The 15770-nt window shown below is 40.5% G+C and overlaps 1 protein-coding gene across 2 annotated transcripts in view; it reads right to left on the bottom strand.

Moving 5' to 3' along the window:
- Positions 1 to 4511: 4511 nt before the first annotated feature.
- TRPA1 (transient receptor potential cation channel subfamily A member 1) overlaps positions 4512 to 15770 on the bottom strand; it is a 56982-nt gene continuing 45723 nt past the window's right edge. For both annotated transcript variants that reach the window (XM_060243646.1, XM_060243647.1), the window contains exons 20-27: positions 13590 to 13679; positions 13240 to 13412; positions 12340 to 12469; positions 11542 to 11724; positions 11258 to 11326; positions 10554 to 10664; positions 7840 to 7937; positions 4512 to 5429 (exon numbers count right to left, since the gene is read on the bottom strand). In XM_060243646.1, coding sequence (XP_060099629.1) covers positions 5231 to 5429; positions 7840 to 7937; positions 10554 to 10664; positions 11258 to 11326; positions 11542 to 11724; positions 12340 to 12469; positions 13240 to 13412; positions 13590 to 13679 — 1053 coding nt within the window. In that variant the 3' untranslated portion in view covers positions 4512 to 5230. The remainder of the gene's footprint in view (positions 5430 to 7839; positions 7938 to 10553; positions 10665 to 11257; positions 11327 to 11541; positions 11725 to 12339; positions 12470 to 13239; positions 13413 to 13589; positions 13680 to 15770) is intronic.

Here is a 15770-nt window from a genome sequence, read left to right as displayed (position 1 = left end):
GATGGGATGAGAACCAAGAAAAGAAAGGAACCAGCACTCTATGGTTTTTAAGATGGTACTTTCTGAATATCATGAAGCAGTTGGCACATGGCACTAAATATTGGTAAGGAAGACACAGATGTTACAAAGAATTATACCAGTATTTCTTAACCTTTAAAAATAAATTAGATCAGCTTCCGGACAGGAGGTTATATTAATCCATTGCAGCTGTAGCAATTACAGTATCTTCTAACACCATAGAGAGGCTGACAATTTCATTGTATCATAAGTTTTCCTATCCCAGAACCCACTTCATCAGATGGTTGAACATTCCTACCCCTGCACTATTTATGTATAATTTAGCAAATGCAATTATATTTGCTTTGATAATGTTTAACTTGCTGGGGGGAAAGTGTAGATGACTGGGGAAGGCAATGGCAAACCACCCTGTAAAAAGTCTGCTGTGAAAACATTGTGAAAGCAATGTCACCCCAGAGTCGAAAACGACTGGTGCTTGCACAGGGGACTACCTTTACCTTTTACAGAGTTAAACACACATGAGATCTTACAACATCTCAGCTCAAGCACTATCTCACAATATTTCAGCTCAAGTTCTCTCTCTCTCTCTCTCACACACACACACAAACACACATATCACCCATAGTTTTTTTATCCTGAAGAGCAGCTAACTTACTAAAGGGTTATGGCTTTCAAAATTGTATGCCACAATAAATGTGTTAATGGGGCAATTTCATGTTGAGTTCTGCAGTCTGAGTACATCTAAATCAATGGGTTTAGACTAGAGCATACTGCATAGAACTATACTTTTACAGCGCAGCCCTGAGAGCACTTTCTTGGGAGTAAACCCCACTGAGTAGGCTTCAGTAGAAGTCTGAACAGACTCTGTTCAGGGCTGTACTCCTAACTGATAACATGCCTCAAGATTCTTGGTTGTTTTCAAAAGTGTTGCCAATTTTATCCTATTTATAATATTTAATATCAATACAACGTGCCTTTAAAAACAATCTCAAACAATGCGAAGTATATGTTTTGTTATCCACCCTGGTGTTCTAGTCACACGGTAGCAGAGATTTTGCTGTATTTCCAAGCTGTGTGGTCACCCTGAGCTGTGGAAGAACAATTGCTGTACAATTTCCAAGGCTGTGAACCTTCTATGTCTAGGTCACAGCAAATAAAAGCAAATCAAACCATTTGGAGACTTGGGAAGTTGCTAACAACACCAATCAAGTGCTCTTCTCTGCTTGCCAAATCCACATGATGAGATACATATATGGGGGTAGGGTGGGGGGTGGGACAGGCTATGCTTCCCAGCCTCCACAACAGCTGCTGCATCAGTGAAGGATACAAGGGCAGAACAAAAACAAACCATTCCAAATTACTTAAAGGGAAAAACCCCAACTAAGTTGTTAGGACATGGTAGAGAGCCCACTCCTACACACTTTCACTAGGAGTGTCAAATGGCACTGATTTGTGCTTTGGAATTCCAGCCCCAACTAATTTCAATAGAGTTGCTACAATTATTCCTTTCTTCACCTGAACAAATGCTTAGGGACTGTATCATGTCCCTTTAGAAATACTAGCGCTCACTGCCCTCTTGTGCTATTCTCGTGCACTGCCAATAGAGGAACTTCTATTTTTCACGAACTGTTCCAGTGCAATGAGGCTGTGTGATCATGCATTGCATAAGCATATCTCACTTTATACCTATCTGGATTTTCAAGTTTGTTTTGGTTTTGAAGTTACATTTTATGAATTCTGTTCTCTTTGCTGGCACAACTACTGAGCACAAGTTTGATAGGTTTGGTAGGAGTGCACCAGATCATTCTGTTTTTTTGCTACAGTTGTAAATAGGGATGCTACAAACATCACCATGAATGCCATATTAGCAGGAAGCAATTATGGTGTGCTGATCTCAGGATAAATTTGGTGTAGAAGGAGAAGAAGATGAAGAAGATATTGGATTTATATCCCGCCCTCCACTCCGAAGAGTCTCAGAGCGGCTCACAATCTCCTTTACCATCCTCTCCCACAACAGACACCCTGTGAGGTGCGTGGGGCTGGAGAGGGCGCTCACAGCAGCTGCCTTTTCAAGGACAACCTCTTCCAGGGCTATGGCTGACCCAAGGCCATGCTAGCAGGTGCAAGTGGAGGTGTGGGGAATCAAACCTGGTTTTCCCAGATAAGAGTCCGCACACTTAACCTTTACACCAAACTGGCTCTCCTCTGGTGTGGCATATGTCCCAAACCCGCTATGAACTCATTGGTCATTGTACAGTAGTAGTAGGGCTTTTTTTGGGGGGGGGGAGATTGATACTAACCATATTATTGGGAAGAAAAGTGTGTGGAGTGGAGCCCTGGAATACCCTGAGTACTGAAATCTTGGTGCACTTTGAACCAAAGACTAATAGATTTGGCTGCATCTGGTAGCACTGGCAAGACAGCAGCATGTGTTTCTGTTTGTAAAAATAGATGTGGTCTTTTCATTTTTAAATGGTAGAAGTGTTCACCAAGTTGTTTTGTACTAGTGTGGCGAGGGAGGGAACAGGTGCTGTCCTCCCCCCATTGCAAGGTGCAACAAACCTCAGAATTGTGCTGCAGTGAAAGCATTCCAGTAAACCAGAGCTTCATGACACTTCCTGCATCTTCTCTAACACATACTGTGCCCACACCAACATTCCGACGCACCAGAATGTGATAGATTGGCATTTATGAATAACATGGGTATGAATCACTGGGGGAGGGATTTAAAGAAAAATAGTATTGGCAACTAATAACATGGAGAAAGTACAACTCCCATGGTCCTTTGCAAAACTGTGCACAAGTTACACAAAGCATAGACATGGCCAATCATGTGTGTATGTGCTGTTGTGATAGATGTGCAGGCAAACTCTGATGAGTAGCTTGGCAAACATTCAACCGATTCATTGATCACTTGGGGCAGCTGCAATGCAGTATGAATTCACACAAGTTTGGATGTCCCTAATGTCACTGTAAGATTCTGGGGTGAGCATGGATTTAATTTAGGCCATGAGGTAAAAATGTATAGAGGTGAGAATGACATATGGAAAATTACTTTTGATATTCTTCCTTCATATGTAGATGAAGAATATTGGGAACACAAGGCTAGAATCCTTCTCCCTAATGAGTTAAGATGTTACGGACTGCAAGTGGGTGGTGTGAAAAGAATAACTTACCCATGTGTAACTTCTTTGGCAGAACAAAGACCTTGTTTTGTTTTGTTTTTAAAATTGGCAACACAACTAAGCCTGTACAATTTAAGTTTTTAAAATAACAATACTTTAAAATTTAAAAAATAATCATTACCTTTTACAGCAATCTGAATTACCATTTATAGCAAGGGTAACAAAAAAAATATAATGTATCACTGGACAAAACCCCTAACTTAATGACAGACAAAAGCATAGCTGATTTTATTAGGACCTTTATTGAATGAGGAAGCATACCATACTACTTTAACAGTAGCTATCATGCCGGTACAGGCTGCCATTTTGTTATATTATTTCTAGCATCATATGCTTTATGCCATGCAATTATTATACCAGTTCTTATGAGAAGCAGAAGAGAGATATTACAGAATCTTGCAACAAACTAACCATTTTGAACTGGTAAACTAAACTAAAATGGCAGTCAAATGAACACAAATCCAAATTTAATCTCATGTTCTTTTGCAAATTAGTATTTAATTTACTGGGAATTAGGGGTATTTAAAATTTTTTAATTTATTTTTTAATTTTAATTTGAGACTTATACCCCGTGCTATCCCACAAGGCACAAGAATTTTGGCACAAGAATGTGCTGGGGCGATTTTGACTAACTTCTGTTCTCCCTGCAGTCCCCCAGGTTCTTTGTCCATGCAAATCCTGTAATTTCCAGAGTCAGCTTTGCAGTGACTTGAAGATCTGCTAGTGGGAAAGAGTTATGTCAGCAAACACTTTCTACTAGCATTTCATTGGGTCCCAACCTGTGTTATTCCAAAATATGGGCTACAACCTTCTTCACCAGTAACTCTCCATTTGAGAATATTGTTCCTTTTACTATTTTTATTTCATAAATTGGTACTTTTCAATTGTTAAATTTGTGTGACAAAATGCTCAATCCCACCAAAGTTATATATTTTACAGACCCATGATTTTTACGGGAGTTTTACACTCCAGTCGAAAACAGGCCTTCGAAATGTTTAGCTTTGATTCAATCATCTCAGTACATATGTCCCACGTGATATACTGAAATAATGGAAACATAAAGATCTAAATTTATATTCAGAAGTTGGATGCATATTCTAAGAACAAGTGCTTCTTTTCCTTATTCCAGTTTATCTTGTGAAATAACTTGATCATAATGAACCAGCAAAGAAAACAATCAGAATGACTGATCATAATGAACCAGCAAAGATCCATAATTTAACTGTATATGAAATTATGTATCTGTATATCTATAATTTCACTGTATACATAGCTATAAAGCCGAGTTATTGTTTTTAACTTTTTATTGAGAATATGTTCCTATACATGGGATCTGATATAGCAATGCATAAATGGAAAGGAAAATGCACTTAGCATAGTTCCATTTGTTTAAGCAGTAGCTCCACACCTGGAGCAGAATGCAGAGCTTAAATATATTTTAAACGAAATACTGATGAGCAGTTTGCACAAATGATTTCATTTGAATTAGTCCTGAAATTGTATTTAAACAATGCCTTATTCTATGTATTGTGCATACTAGAGAGACAGGAAGATACAATTGCTTTCACAGCACAAGCAGACAGTGGGGAGTAACTTCAGCGCTTACACTTGTGCAAGACAGTTCCACACATGGAACTTTCCCAATGGATCCGACCCATGGTTTGAAAGCTATTAAAATTATTTTCATGCAGCTGGACAACAGCCTCTGAAACTAAGAGCCCAGATGACTATTCTGTGAGTTGGACCCATTGAATAAAATGGGGTTTACTTCTGAACAGACCTGGTTAAGTTTGCTCTCATAATAACCTATACACAGGCTATAGTAACTATAGAAAAGCTGCAGTGGACAAAAGAGAGGTATTGGTCAACCAGCAGTCTGTTATATGAGCTGTTGACATCAGGAAGGGTCCACTAGTCATTCAGCAACTGAAAGTCTGCATGCTACTGACTGAGAGGCTTCCTGCCTGAACCTATGCCTTTCAGTGGTTCCAGTGGTCATGTGCATCACAATTCCTGCTAGTAAACTGTTAGGAATCTTTGGATCTTACAGCCTTTAATACTGTATTCCATTTGCTGCTCTTATGATCCAGTTGTTGTTTCCGAAATTTGTGCTGGAATAAATCATTTGCATCTTCATCCTCAACCTCAGATATGATCTCCATTTTTTGTATAATCAGCTTAAGGAGGTCATGCTGTTTCTCCAGGAGTGATGCCATATCTTTAAGTCTAAAACATAAAAACAAAATGATAGAGAGAGACAGAGAGAGATTTATAACATTAAAGATTTTTAAAAATCTTTTAAAGAGATTTTAATTACCCATTTCACAACATGGTACTATACCTACACCTAAACTATTTCAGCAAGGGACTACTTCATTTTCATATTCCAAGCAATTTATTTCTGTTGCAAGGATGGTTTTAAAAAACAGTAATAAGCTACCACTATTAAATGAATGTCTTCCCTGCTTCCGTCCCTTCCCCTTAGTCATGTTTTGCCTGAAGCAGGGATGCCTGCACATTCCTACACTGATGGGGAACTGCAGAATTGCTCTTTTTTTCTTTCATTGTCCCATACTCTCAGCGTTTGTTAATCCTCTGCCTTGAACAGTTGGGGTTTTTTTATTCCAAGAACCTAAGAACATAAAAAAGGATACAGCTGAAAACCCTGCTTTGACTGATGCTGTAATATTTCCTTTACCCTGATCAGGCCAATGGTATAGTTTGAAATGCATGTCCTACAGAAGTCCATTAAACAGTGTATTTTGCTTTCCCTGGCTGTGAGCAAAGGCCCTCTTCCATTCTATAAATGGACATTGTGATCTCTGGCTTAGCGGGCAGGGTGCTTTAAAACACGCAGGACTCTCAAGCATCTGCGCCAGGCATAGGCCTTGCCTGTTCTATGCCAACTGTTTTGGGGATTATATCATCCAAGCAGCCATCACACAGCTTGGATACCATCACGGCTACACAGACTCCCAGTCGACATCACGTTAAGAACATAAGAACATAAGAGTAGCCATGTTGGATCAGGCCATTGGCCCATCCAGTCCAACACTCTGTGTCACACAGTGGCCAAAAAAAAATTTATACACACACACACACACACACACACACACATATATATATATATATATATATATATATATATATATATATATATATATATATATATATATGTGTGTGTGTGTGTGTGTGTGTGTGTATACACACACACACACACACACACTGTGGCTAATTGCCACTGATGGACCTCTGCTCCATATTTTTAACTAATCCCCTCTTGAAGCTGTCTATGCTTGTAGCAGCCACCACCTCCTGTGGCGGCGGCGTTCCAGTCCCGGCTACGGAACAGACGAAAAGTGCGCCTGTCCTGAGTCGTTCAGCTTCATGGTTTCAGCATAGCTGCTCCAGCCTTGCTGTTCCAGCCTCCTGATACAAGGGAAGCCATTGCCTGGGCTAACAACAGCAACTGTCACCCTTCTGTCCCTTTGGGAAGCCATAGGAGTGAAGCGGGAGATCCACATACACAGGGTATACTTTGGACTTTGCATAAATGCATCAAGTTAGCTGTAAACTGCATCCTGCCAGCCATCCTAAACCAGAAGCTAAACAATGAACTGTGCAAATATCAGATGTGTTAAGGACAATGGATGTTCCAGAGGAGACCATCACCATTGTGTTTGTTGGGTAAGATAATAATTTGGCTCTATATTAACCTTTTAGATAACTTTATCTAGGAATGTTAATCCCATCACCCTTAATCACTTTCCAAATGTCATCCTGGAGCATCCCACTTTCCACTTGTCATACCCTATGTGACCCTGCATCACATCCCACCTGACCTCATGTCACAGGTCATCTGACCTGCTCTCCCTGAGGGTGCCAGGTAGTCTTTAAAAGGTCAAGCTCACCTCTCCTTTAGTGTGCTTCGGACAGTTACCCTACTCCACTGTCTGGCCGTGTCTTGTTCCCCCATTCCCTTTTTGTTGCTACTGGAGCTTCAGACGAAGATGACAATAGGTATAGTATCCCCTTGTCTGTTTTTATCCCTGTGTTACCCCTATCAATTTCATGTCTATTTTCCTAGGTCTGAGTGAGTGTTGTATGATTTTATTGCCTTGTATGTGTGTTCTATTTTTCTATTAAAAGCCAATTATTTCATTTAATTAGTCTCCTCATCATTTAAGAGGGAGTTTTTGGAGGTCATCTCCTGTATACATTGGTTCCGTATCCTGCTGAGCCAGAGTTGCCTACCTTTTAAATTCCCCAACCTCTTTTTGAAGGTAATTTGGCTTACATGACAATCTCAAATATATACTTTGAAAACTGTATTAAGATGTTTTTCTAAGTCTTTTCCATTCTGTACATTCAAAATAATATTCCACTGTGTGCATGCTGAATATTTAGAATGGCTCACTCCCATAAAAGACAGGGCTTTTTTCTGAGCAGGAACACACAGGAACGCAATTCTGGTTGGCTTGGTGTCAGGGGGTGTGGCCTAATATGCAAATGAGTTCTTGCTAGGCTTTTTCTACACAAAAAAAGCCCTGATAAAACTTTTTGGCTCAAGTAGTCAAAAAACAAAAAAACGTAATTTTGCCATTAACAAAAACCTCAGTACCATTTTTCTTAATACCTGTATTTCTGTTTCAGTACTTCTAGTTCTAACGTTGTGTCAGCACTTTGAGTATCTGCTGCTGCATCATCACATCCAAAGCAATATTGGAACACACTCTGCAAAACCAAATTAAAATAAAATTAGAAATTTAATTTTTTTTTCTTGAAGTTGATTGACTTCTGTTTTTCTTTACTGACTTAAGTAGGAAAAGACTTTGTTCAACAATGGCAACAGGTTTTTTTTTTAAAATAAATCTTTCGGCTAAAATAAATTAACCAGAGTACCTTTAGTCATAAAACCAAAGCTGTGGTGGCAAATCTTGGCATCCTGATTCATTGCAGTCACCGGGACTGCAGTGCACCAGCTATTGGCAGACACTTTGTCTGTCACCACTTCCCACTACCATTGGGTAGCCTCTCTGTCACCCGCCCCCTGCAGCCTTCCCCACATTCTTGCAGGATTGGCTCACAATCCGTTTCTGGAATGCCCCCCCCCCCCCGTGCCCACCGCCAGTCCTGTCAGGCAAGAACCCCACCAGAAGGTCACTGACCTTTGAGTAAGACAGTTTTCTGCTGACAGATTCTCCTGTGGGCTTACTGATCAGTACTGCCTCTCCTCAGGGCCCTGTCTATCTTCTTTCTTCTTATGTTTCTCTCACTCCTTTCTCCCTCTCTTTTTTTTTCCTCTGCCTTCTCTTCTTTCTCTCATTCTTTCTCTGTATCTCTGTCTTTCAGTCTTTTTAGTTCATTCTGTCTACCTTCCTACCTTTAATCCACACAAACAGTAGCAGTTACATCAACTGACAAGGAATATTAGTTGAACACCAGCAGAGAAACAGAGGGAGCGAAAGGGAAGCTTGCAATGGCTTTCTTCACAGTGTCAGCTGCTTGATGCTACCAACCATTTCCTCTCAGGGAACCACTGTTGCCAACCTCCAGGTGCTTGGTTCCCCCCCCCCCCATGTGAAGAAAGACTGTCCTTTTCCCATGTAGAGGCTGCAGGGTTGCCAACACCAGGTTAGGAAATTCCAGATGGGAGAGATCACCTCCCCTAGAGGTGTGGCGGGGGGAATCAATGCCTTCATTTGGATGGGTGGGAAGATAGCAAGGCTGGGGTGGCACTTGCAAGAGGCCTTTAGTGGTACCTTGCTTGGTGGGAAATTCCTAGAAATTCTGTGGTGGAGTTTGAGGAGGGCATATGAATTAGGACATCAGAGCAGGGTCTTCCAGACATACGTTCTTACTGGGGAAGCTGACTGGGGGATTTCAGACCAGACTTTCAGCCTGTCCTGCCTCACAGGGTTGTTGTTCAGATCAAAGGGGACAGAGGAGAATGATGTAAGCTGCTTTGGTCTCCCCCACACTGTGAAGAAAGACTGTCTTTTTCCTGTGTTGAGGCAGCAGGGAAGGGGAAGGTGATGGAAACCTGAAGTCAGAGGGGCAGATAAAGGGATGGCTCCACCTGGGGGTTACCTACCCTAAGCTTGGCTGCTTGCTACTGTTCAGCAACAGCCACCCTATAACAGCCACTGTGACATAGAAGTTAGGACTTCAGAGTGATATCTGCCAGACCCAGGTTTTTGCTGTGGAAGCTGGCTGGGTGATTTTGAACCAGTCAAAGACTTCCAGACTAACCTGCCTCACAGGGTTGTTGTTCAGATCACACGGAGGAGAGAAGAATGATGGAAACTGATTTAGTCCTCCCCCCACTGTGAAGAAAGACTGTCGTTTTCCTATGTAGAGGCTGCAGGGAGGGGGAAGGTGATGGAAACCTAAAGTTAGAGAGGCAGATAAAGGGAAGGAGATACATTGCCAACTCCAGGTTAGGAAATTCCTGGAGATTTGAGGGGTGGGGTCTGGAGAGGGTTGGGTTTGAGGAGGAGTGGAACCTCAGACTGATACAATGCCATAGACTCCAAACCAAAAATTTCCCCCTGGGGAACCATTGTTCCCAATCTCCGGGTGAGGGCTAGAGATCACTTAGAATTACAACTAATGTCCAGATGGCAGAGATCACTTCTCCTGGAGACAATGACTGCTTTGCAGGGCGAATGGATAAGCTGGGTGCTTAAGATCAACAACATTATCAGAGACGGACTGTTGGTCTGAAAGGTATCACTAAAGGCCTCTGAGGTAGAAATTCCTGGAGATTCAGTGGTGGAGTTTGAGGGGGGCATAGGAGTTAAGGCTTTCGAGTGGAGTCTGTCAGACCCAGGTCCTTGCTGTGGAAGCTGACTGGGTGATTTTGGACCAGTCACAGACTCAGCCTAACCTACCTCACAGGGTTGTGAGAGAAGAATGATGCAAACTGCTTCCCCCTCCCCCACTGTGGAAAAAAAAACAACCTATGTAGAGGCTGCAGGGAGGGAGAAGGTGATGGAAAGCTGAAGTCAGAGGGGCAGATAAAGGGAAGGAGATAGGGTTGCCAACTCCAGGTTAGGAAATTCCTGAATATTTAAGAGGGTGGAGTTTGAAGAGGGGTGGGACCTCAGACAGGTACAATGCCATTTCCCCCTAGGGAACCACTGGAGATCACTCAGATTTACAACTGCTCTCTATATGGCAGAGATAAGCTATCCCTGAGGTGTGGAGAGGGAGTCAATACCGTCACTTGAGTTGGTGGGAAGACAGCAAGGGTGGTGGGCCCAGAGTCTCCTTCTAGAGCCTGTTGTAGTTTTCTTCACAACGGGCCCTACTTCTAGTAATTTAGAAATAATTCTTTATCCACCTTACCATAAATCCACAATATCTTGGCCGGTTAGGATACACAGTGATTGATTCTTGATCAACTCGGCTAAGAAACCAATATGGAAGCTTTTTCTCCAAGTTTGTGTGAAGGTTGACCTAAACACAATGAACAATTGTCTTAATACAAACTCCTAACTGCATGAGGCTAAAGAACTGTGATTATGCAGACCATCAGCATCTCCACAGAGCTATGCAGCCCCCCTTGATTAGTATTAAGCATAAAATGCTAGACATTGTAATGTAACAGATAATTCTGATCATCAGGTTTGAAATAAAGGTAAAATCAAGGCTTTCCATTATTGTGACAGGAAACTGAGTGACTGTTAGATATAAGTTCATAGATCCATTCATGCAGCGCTTTTTCTGTAGCAGGAACTCCTTTGTATATTAAGCCACAAACCCCAATGTAGCCAATCTTCCAAGAACTTATGGTAGGCCCTGTAATAAAAGCCCTGTAAGCTCTTGGAGGATTGGCGACATCAGGGGTATGTGGTCTAATATGCAAAGGAGTTCCTGTTACAAAAAAAAAGCCCTGCCTTCATGCAACAATGTGATTATAGAAGATTGTTGCCTACAGGAACTATTCACTAGGCTTTAGGTCTATTATTATGAAAATAATTTAAAGATCATAGTCAGACTCATAATTGCTTCTTATAAGCAATACCAACTCTGTAATGTGCATCACTAACCTGCATTGCAATCCTTTTCAGCGCAGCAAATTTTTGCACTTCAGCAATGTCCCCAACCGCCAAACCAATCTAAAAAGATACAAAACAGACTCACTAGTCTATTTCAGACTCCATGCTTTTCCCATATGGAATAGTTCAGTTCCATTGATTGCAAATATTATTTTTGACATGGTATTATCTATAACCCAAAGCTGTATTTTTGCACAAAAGTGCATCTATCTTATCCAGTTATGCATATCTACACACACAGAGGTTCTGTGATCAGTCTCCATATTAATGCTTACCAGCAAGTTCATAAGTAGAATTGGAATAAGCATGGTGAAGACAGTGAGAATTACAAAACTCAGAAATGGATAACGCAATCTATGGGTGAACAATGGATCTAGGAAAGCTTCATGGTAATTGATATCTCCTAACATCATAGCAAATGTCTGCATTACAGAAAGATGTGGACGGCTGTATGGTTGCTAAAAGGTAAACAAAAAGGAAGAAAAAGAGGCAATCATCATACTATCTTGTACCAATATTTTACCACTTTTCATGGACAAATACACACACTTGCTCTTCATCTAAAACTATAAACACAGCTCTAGAATGTAGCTGGATTGTCAACTATTACTCTTTCCTTCTTAAACAGAATCTTGTTCTTCATATCATTTCTCATTAACAAATTTAAGAACAATTTCAATTGGCTGTTTTAGTAATTATATACATGGATTTTCAGAAGATAGTATACTTTTTTAGTTATGAATGATAACTGCAAACACACACAAATGATTTTCCATTTCATTATCTAGAAATGGATTATCAGCTGTTTGTGAGGCAGGACAGAGATCATGGCTTGTAATTGCAGCATGCAATTTCACCCAATTTATCTTCTTTACAGCAGCCATCTGTGCCACAAAGCACATTGCCCACAAGGCTCTTCTGAAATGTATCATGGGCTGATGGGAAGGGACTGGGAAAATGTCATAGGGTCTTATTTGTTTCACCCAGCTGATAAAATGTTTTTGTCAAAACAGAACATTGTTTTAATTTATTAACAGTAAAACAACATATAGCGCAACCATCAGATATCCAACCTGTGTTCCAAGAAGAACATGGAAACTGAGCCCAAATGCCAAGATCAAGAAGAAGAACACAACAGCAATCCGGAGCAAAGTTCTTAGAATCTCCCAAAACATCACAACATAGATCCCATAATTTTCAAATCTAGGAAGATGTATAAAGATAATATGACTAACAATATTTTTGAATTATTTCTTTTATAAATATATATTTATATTAAAAAACCAGCATCCCACAGCTTTCATTTTCCTGCAATAAAAATAACATTACATTGATCCAAAGTTATCTTCCAATTGTTGGAGAAATCTTCCATTAATGGATAGCACTGTTTCTCAAAGGGAGGAACTGTTTCATAAATGAGATATTCCTCCTAGCAATAGTTGTCTTGGATCAAACACATCAAGTTTCTTTTAAGTACTCCTAGCTAAGAATAGAGACAGATAGCTTCTCTTTTTTTTTACAATTCCCCAGTTTAGTAATAAAAATCTGCATGTGAAAATTGGATTCATATGTATTTTTATTTAAGAAAAGAAACTTCCTCTTTCAGTAGCCCTTCTGAGTCTGGCAGTGCAATTCTAAACAGAGTTGCATCCTTCTAAGTAAATAAGTGATCAACTCTGAATACAAGCCTAAATTACTTAATAAAAAGACACATTAATTACTTATATACAACAATTCTTGGAATAATTAATAAAAGAACCTTCATTAATTGAAGATCATTCATTTCTTAGGGTTACCTAAGAGACTTGATGGCACTTAACACTTACACATTAACACTACAATTCCAGGTTATACTAATAGAGTCTCTTAAAATCAGTCCTTTGAATGTTCTATGGATTTAATAATATCTTCCCTATGCAGTGTTAGTCCTATGACATTTTATATAGGCATTCTTGCCGGATTAGGCTATTTACCTTTGCAGGTACAGCAAAAAATTCATCCATGACAAGAATATAGCAACTGCACCACATTCCCACTGTAACGCAGCTTGATCAATTTTAATAAATAAAGATGATACAAAAATGATGCTTGTACTATGAATTGTCCAGTCAAGGAGATTGGAATAATCCAACAAATACCTAAGTTTCTGGGTATAAAGACAATAAATATTAATTTTTTGTGAAGGGGGGTGTGAACATAATTAAGCTGATGGTATATATTTTTTCTCAGAATGAAAAAAGATTTGCCATCCAAAATATAGTTCTGCATGCTTAAAAACAAACAAACTTCAAATAAGAAAAAGTCATAACATATGCACACATACCTGTTGGAACAGCTGTATTATTTCTTTGCAAATTCCCAATACACTCATGATAAAAACCAAACACATGCATACTTTTATGAAGTATGAAACCTGAAGCAGGAAAAAAAGTAGAAATGGAAAAATGTTATTAATAGAAGTTTCCATTTCTGTTCCTATTTAATACTACTCTAGTGAATCAAGGTATTGTCTACCATACTACCAAGGTTGATGCTCTGTTAACACAGACTGTATAATTGTTAATACCTCACATCCTACTTTTCTGATTCAGAATATTCTCTGAATTATTTTAGGAGATGTTGGTAGTTGGATAACATATGACTGCCAGTTACTGATACTTAAAACTTTAAAGTCTAAGACCTCCCTTTCTCAAAAATCATAATTACCTTATAACAGAAAAGCATGTAAAGGCTGAAAAAAAAATCCCATTTTGGAGGAAGTTCAGATAAAATATATTGCTACGTTAAATATGTTGCATCTTGGACCACAATGAGCCCAGAGAATCAAAATTAATCTAAATAAGCTTCTCATTATCAACTTATGTGAGGGACTGTATATTCATTAAACCCATGCAAAAGGTATACCCTGAATTTGCACCTCAGCATATAAATGGTTGAGACAGTAGAATTCCATCTGCATTTCTCCTTGCTCTGGTAGTCCATCTGTTAATTACCATTTTAACAACCACGGTCACACATGAAACACAATCTCCTATGAGAGAAGACGCACTAGCGGTATCAAATCTTTGATTGTCATCTGATTGTCAATTTTAAAACTGTTGTTAGGTATTGGATTTTATTATATAATGACTAATTTATTTATTTTAATGTATTGTTGACTGTTGTTGCTACCCGTCCTGAGCCCTGCTGTGCAGGGGTAGGGTGGGCTATAAGCCTAATATAATAAATAATTATTATAAACCTAATATATAAATAAATATCCTCTCAGCCAGAAAAGTGGCTTCCAAGGCCTCTAACAAATTACTTATTATTATTTATTTTTAATGAATAATCACAATTAAAATTAATGCATAATGAATTATTATGAATTAATAAAATCACAATTAAAATCAAAGATAGAAAAATCAAATTACAAAAGCTAAAAGCTCCGTGGTCGGGGACAAAGGGTGGTGATCGGCGAGCAGACCTCCCTGCGTCACCCACTAGAGTGTGGTGTACTGCAGGGAGCTATTCTCTCGTCAATGATGTTTAACATCTATATGCACCCCCTTGCCCGGATTGCCAGAGGCTTTGGGCTGGGTTGTCACCAGTACACAGATGACACCCAGCTCTATCTGTTGATGGACGGCTATTTAGACTCTGCCCCAGACCATCTAACCAGGGCGCTAGAAGCAGTCGCTGGTTGGCTCCACTGAGCCAGCTGAAGCTTAATCCAACTAAGATGGAGGTTCTGTATATGGGTCGGGGGGGCTAAGATCGGGCATCTGGCTCCCCACTCCGGATGGTGCATCTCTTGTGTGTGAGTGTGGTACTGGTGCATCTCTTGTGTGTGAGCTTGAGTGTGGTACTGGATGCCACCCTTTCTATGGAGGCCCAGGTCACAGCTGTTGCATGATCTGCCTTTTACCATCTTCAGCAGGCCAAACAACTAGCACCCTATCTGGTCCCTCGGGACTTAGCTACAGTGATCCATGCAACAGTCACTTCCAGGTTGGACTACTGTAACTCGCTCTACACAGGATTGCCCTTGAGGCTGATCCGGAAGCTCCAGCTGGTGCAGAATGGGGCAGCACGATTGCTGTCTGAATCGCCTGTATGGGCGAGCAGTCAGCTGATGCAGCGCAGTCTGCACTGGCTACCAATTGAGTACCAGATCCACTTCAAGATTTTATATGGACATTTAAAGCCTTGTGTGGCCTGGGACCGACAAACCTGTGGGACTGCTCTCCCCATATGAGCCCCGGAGGTCACTATGATCAGCCAGTCACCATCTTCTGACCATCCCTGGCCCAAAAGACGTCCAGCTTGCCTCGACCAGGGCCAGGGCTTTTTCAGCCCTGGCCCTGACCTGGTGGAATCAGCTCCCTATGGAGGCTCGGGTCCTCCAGGATTTGTTATCATTCCAGAGGGCCTGTAAGACGGAGCTGTTCTGCCAGGCCTATGGCTGAGGCAGACGGGAGTCCTTACCATCTAAATTGGACCCCCTGCACTGACTGCATTGATT

The sequence above is a fragment of the Heteronotia binoei genome, chromosome 7, assembly GCF_032191835.1.
Source record: "Heteronotia binoei isolate CCM8104 ecotype False Entrance Well chromosome 7, APGP_CSIRO_Hbin_v1, whole genome shotgun sequence".
Taxonomy (NCBI): domain Eukaryota; kingdom Metazoa; phylum Chordata; class Lepidosauria; order Squamata; family Gekkonidae; genus Heteronotia; species Heteronotia binoei.
This window is presented reverse-complemented; position numbering and strand designations above follow the sequence as displayed.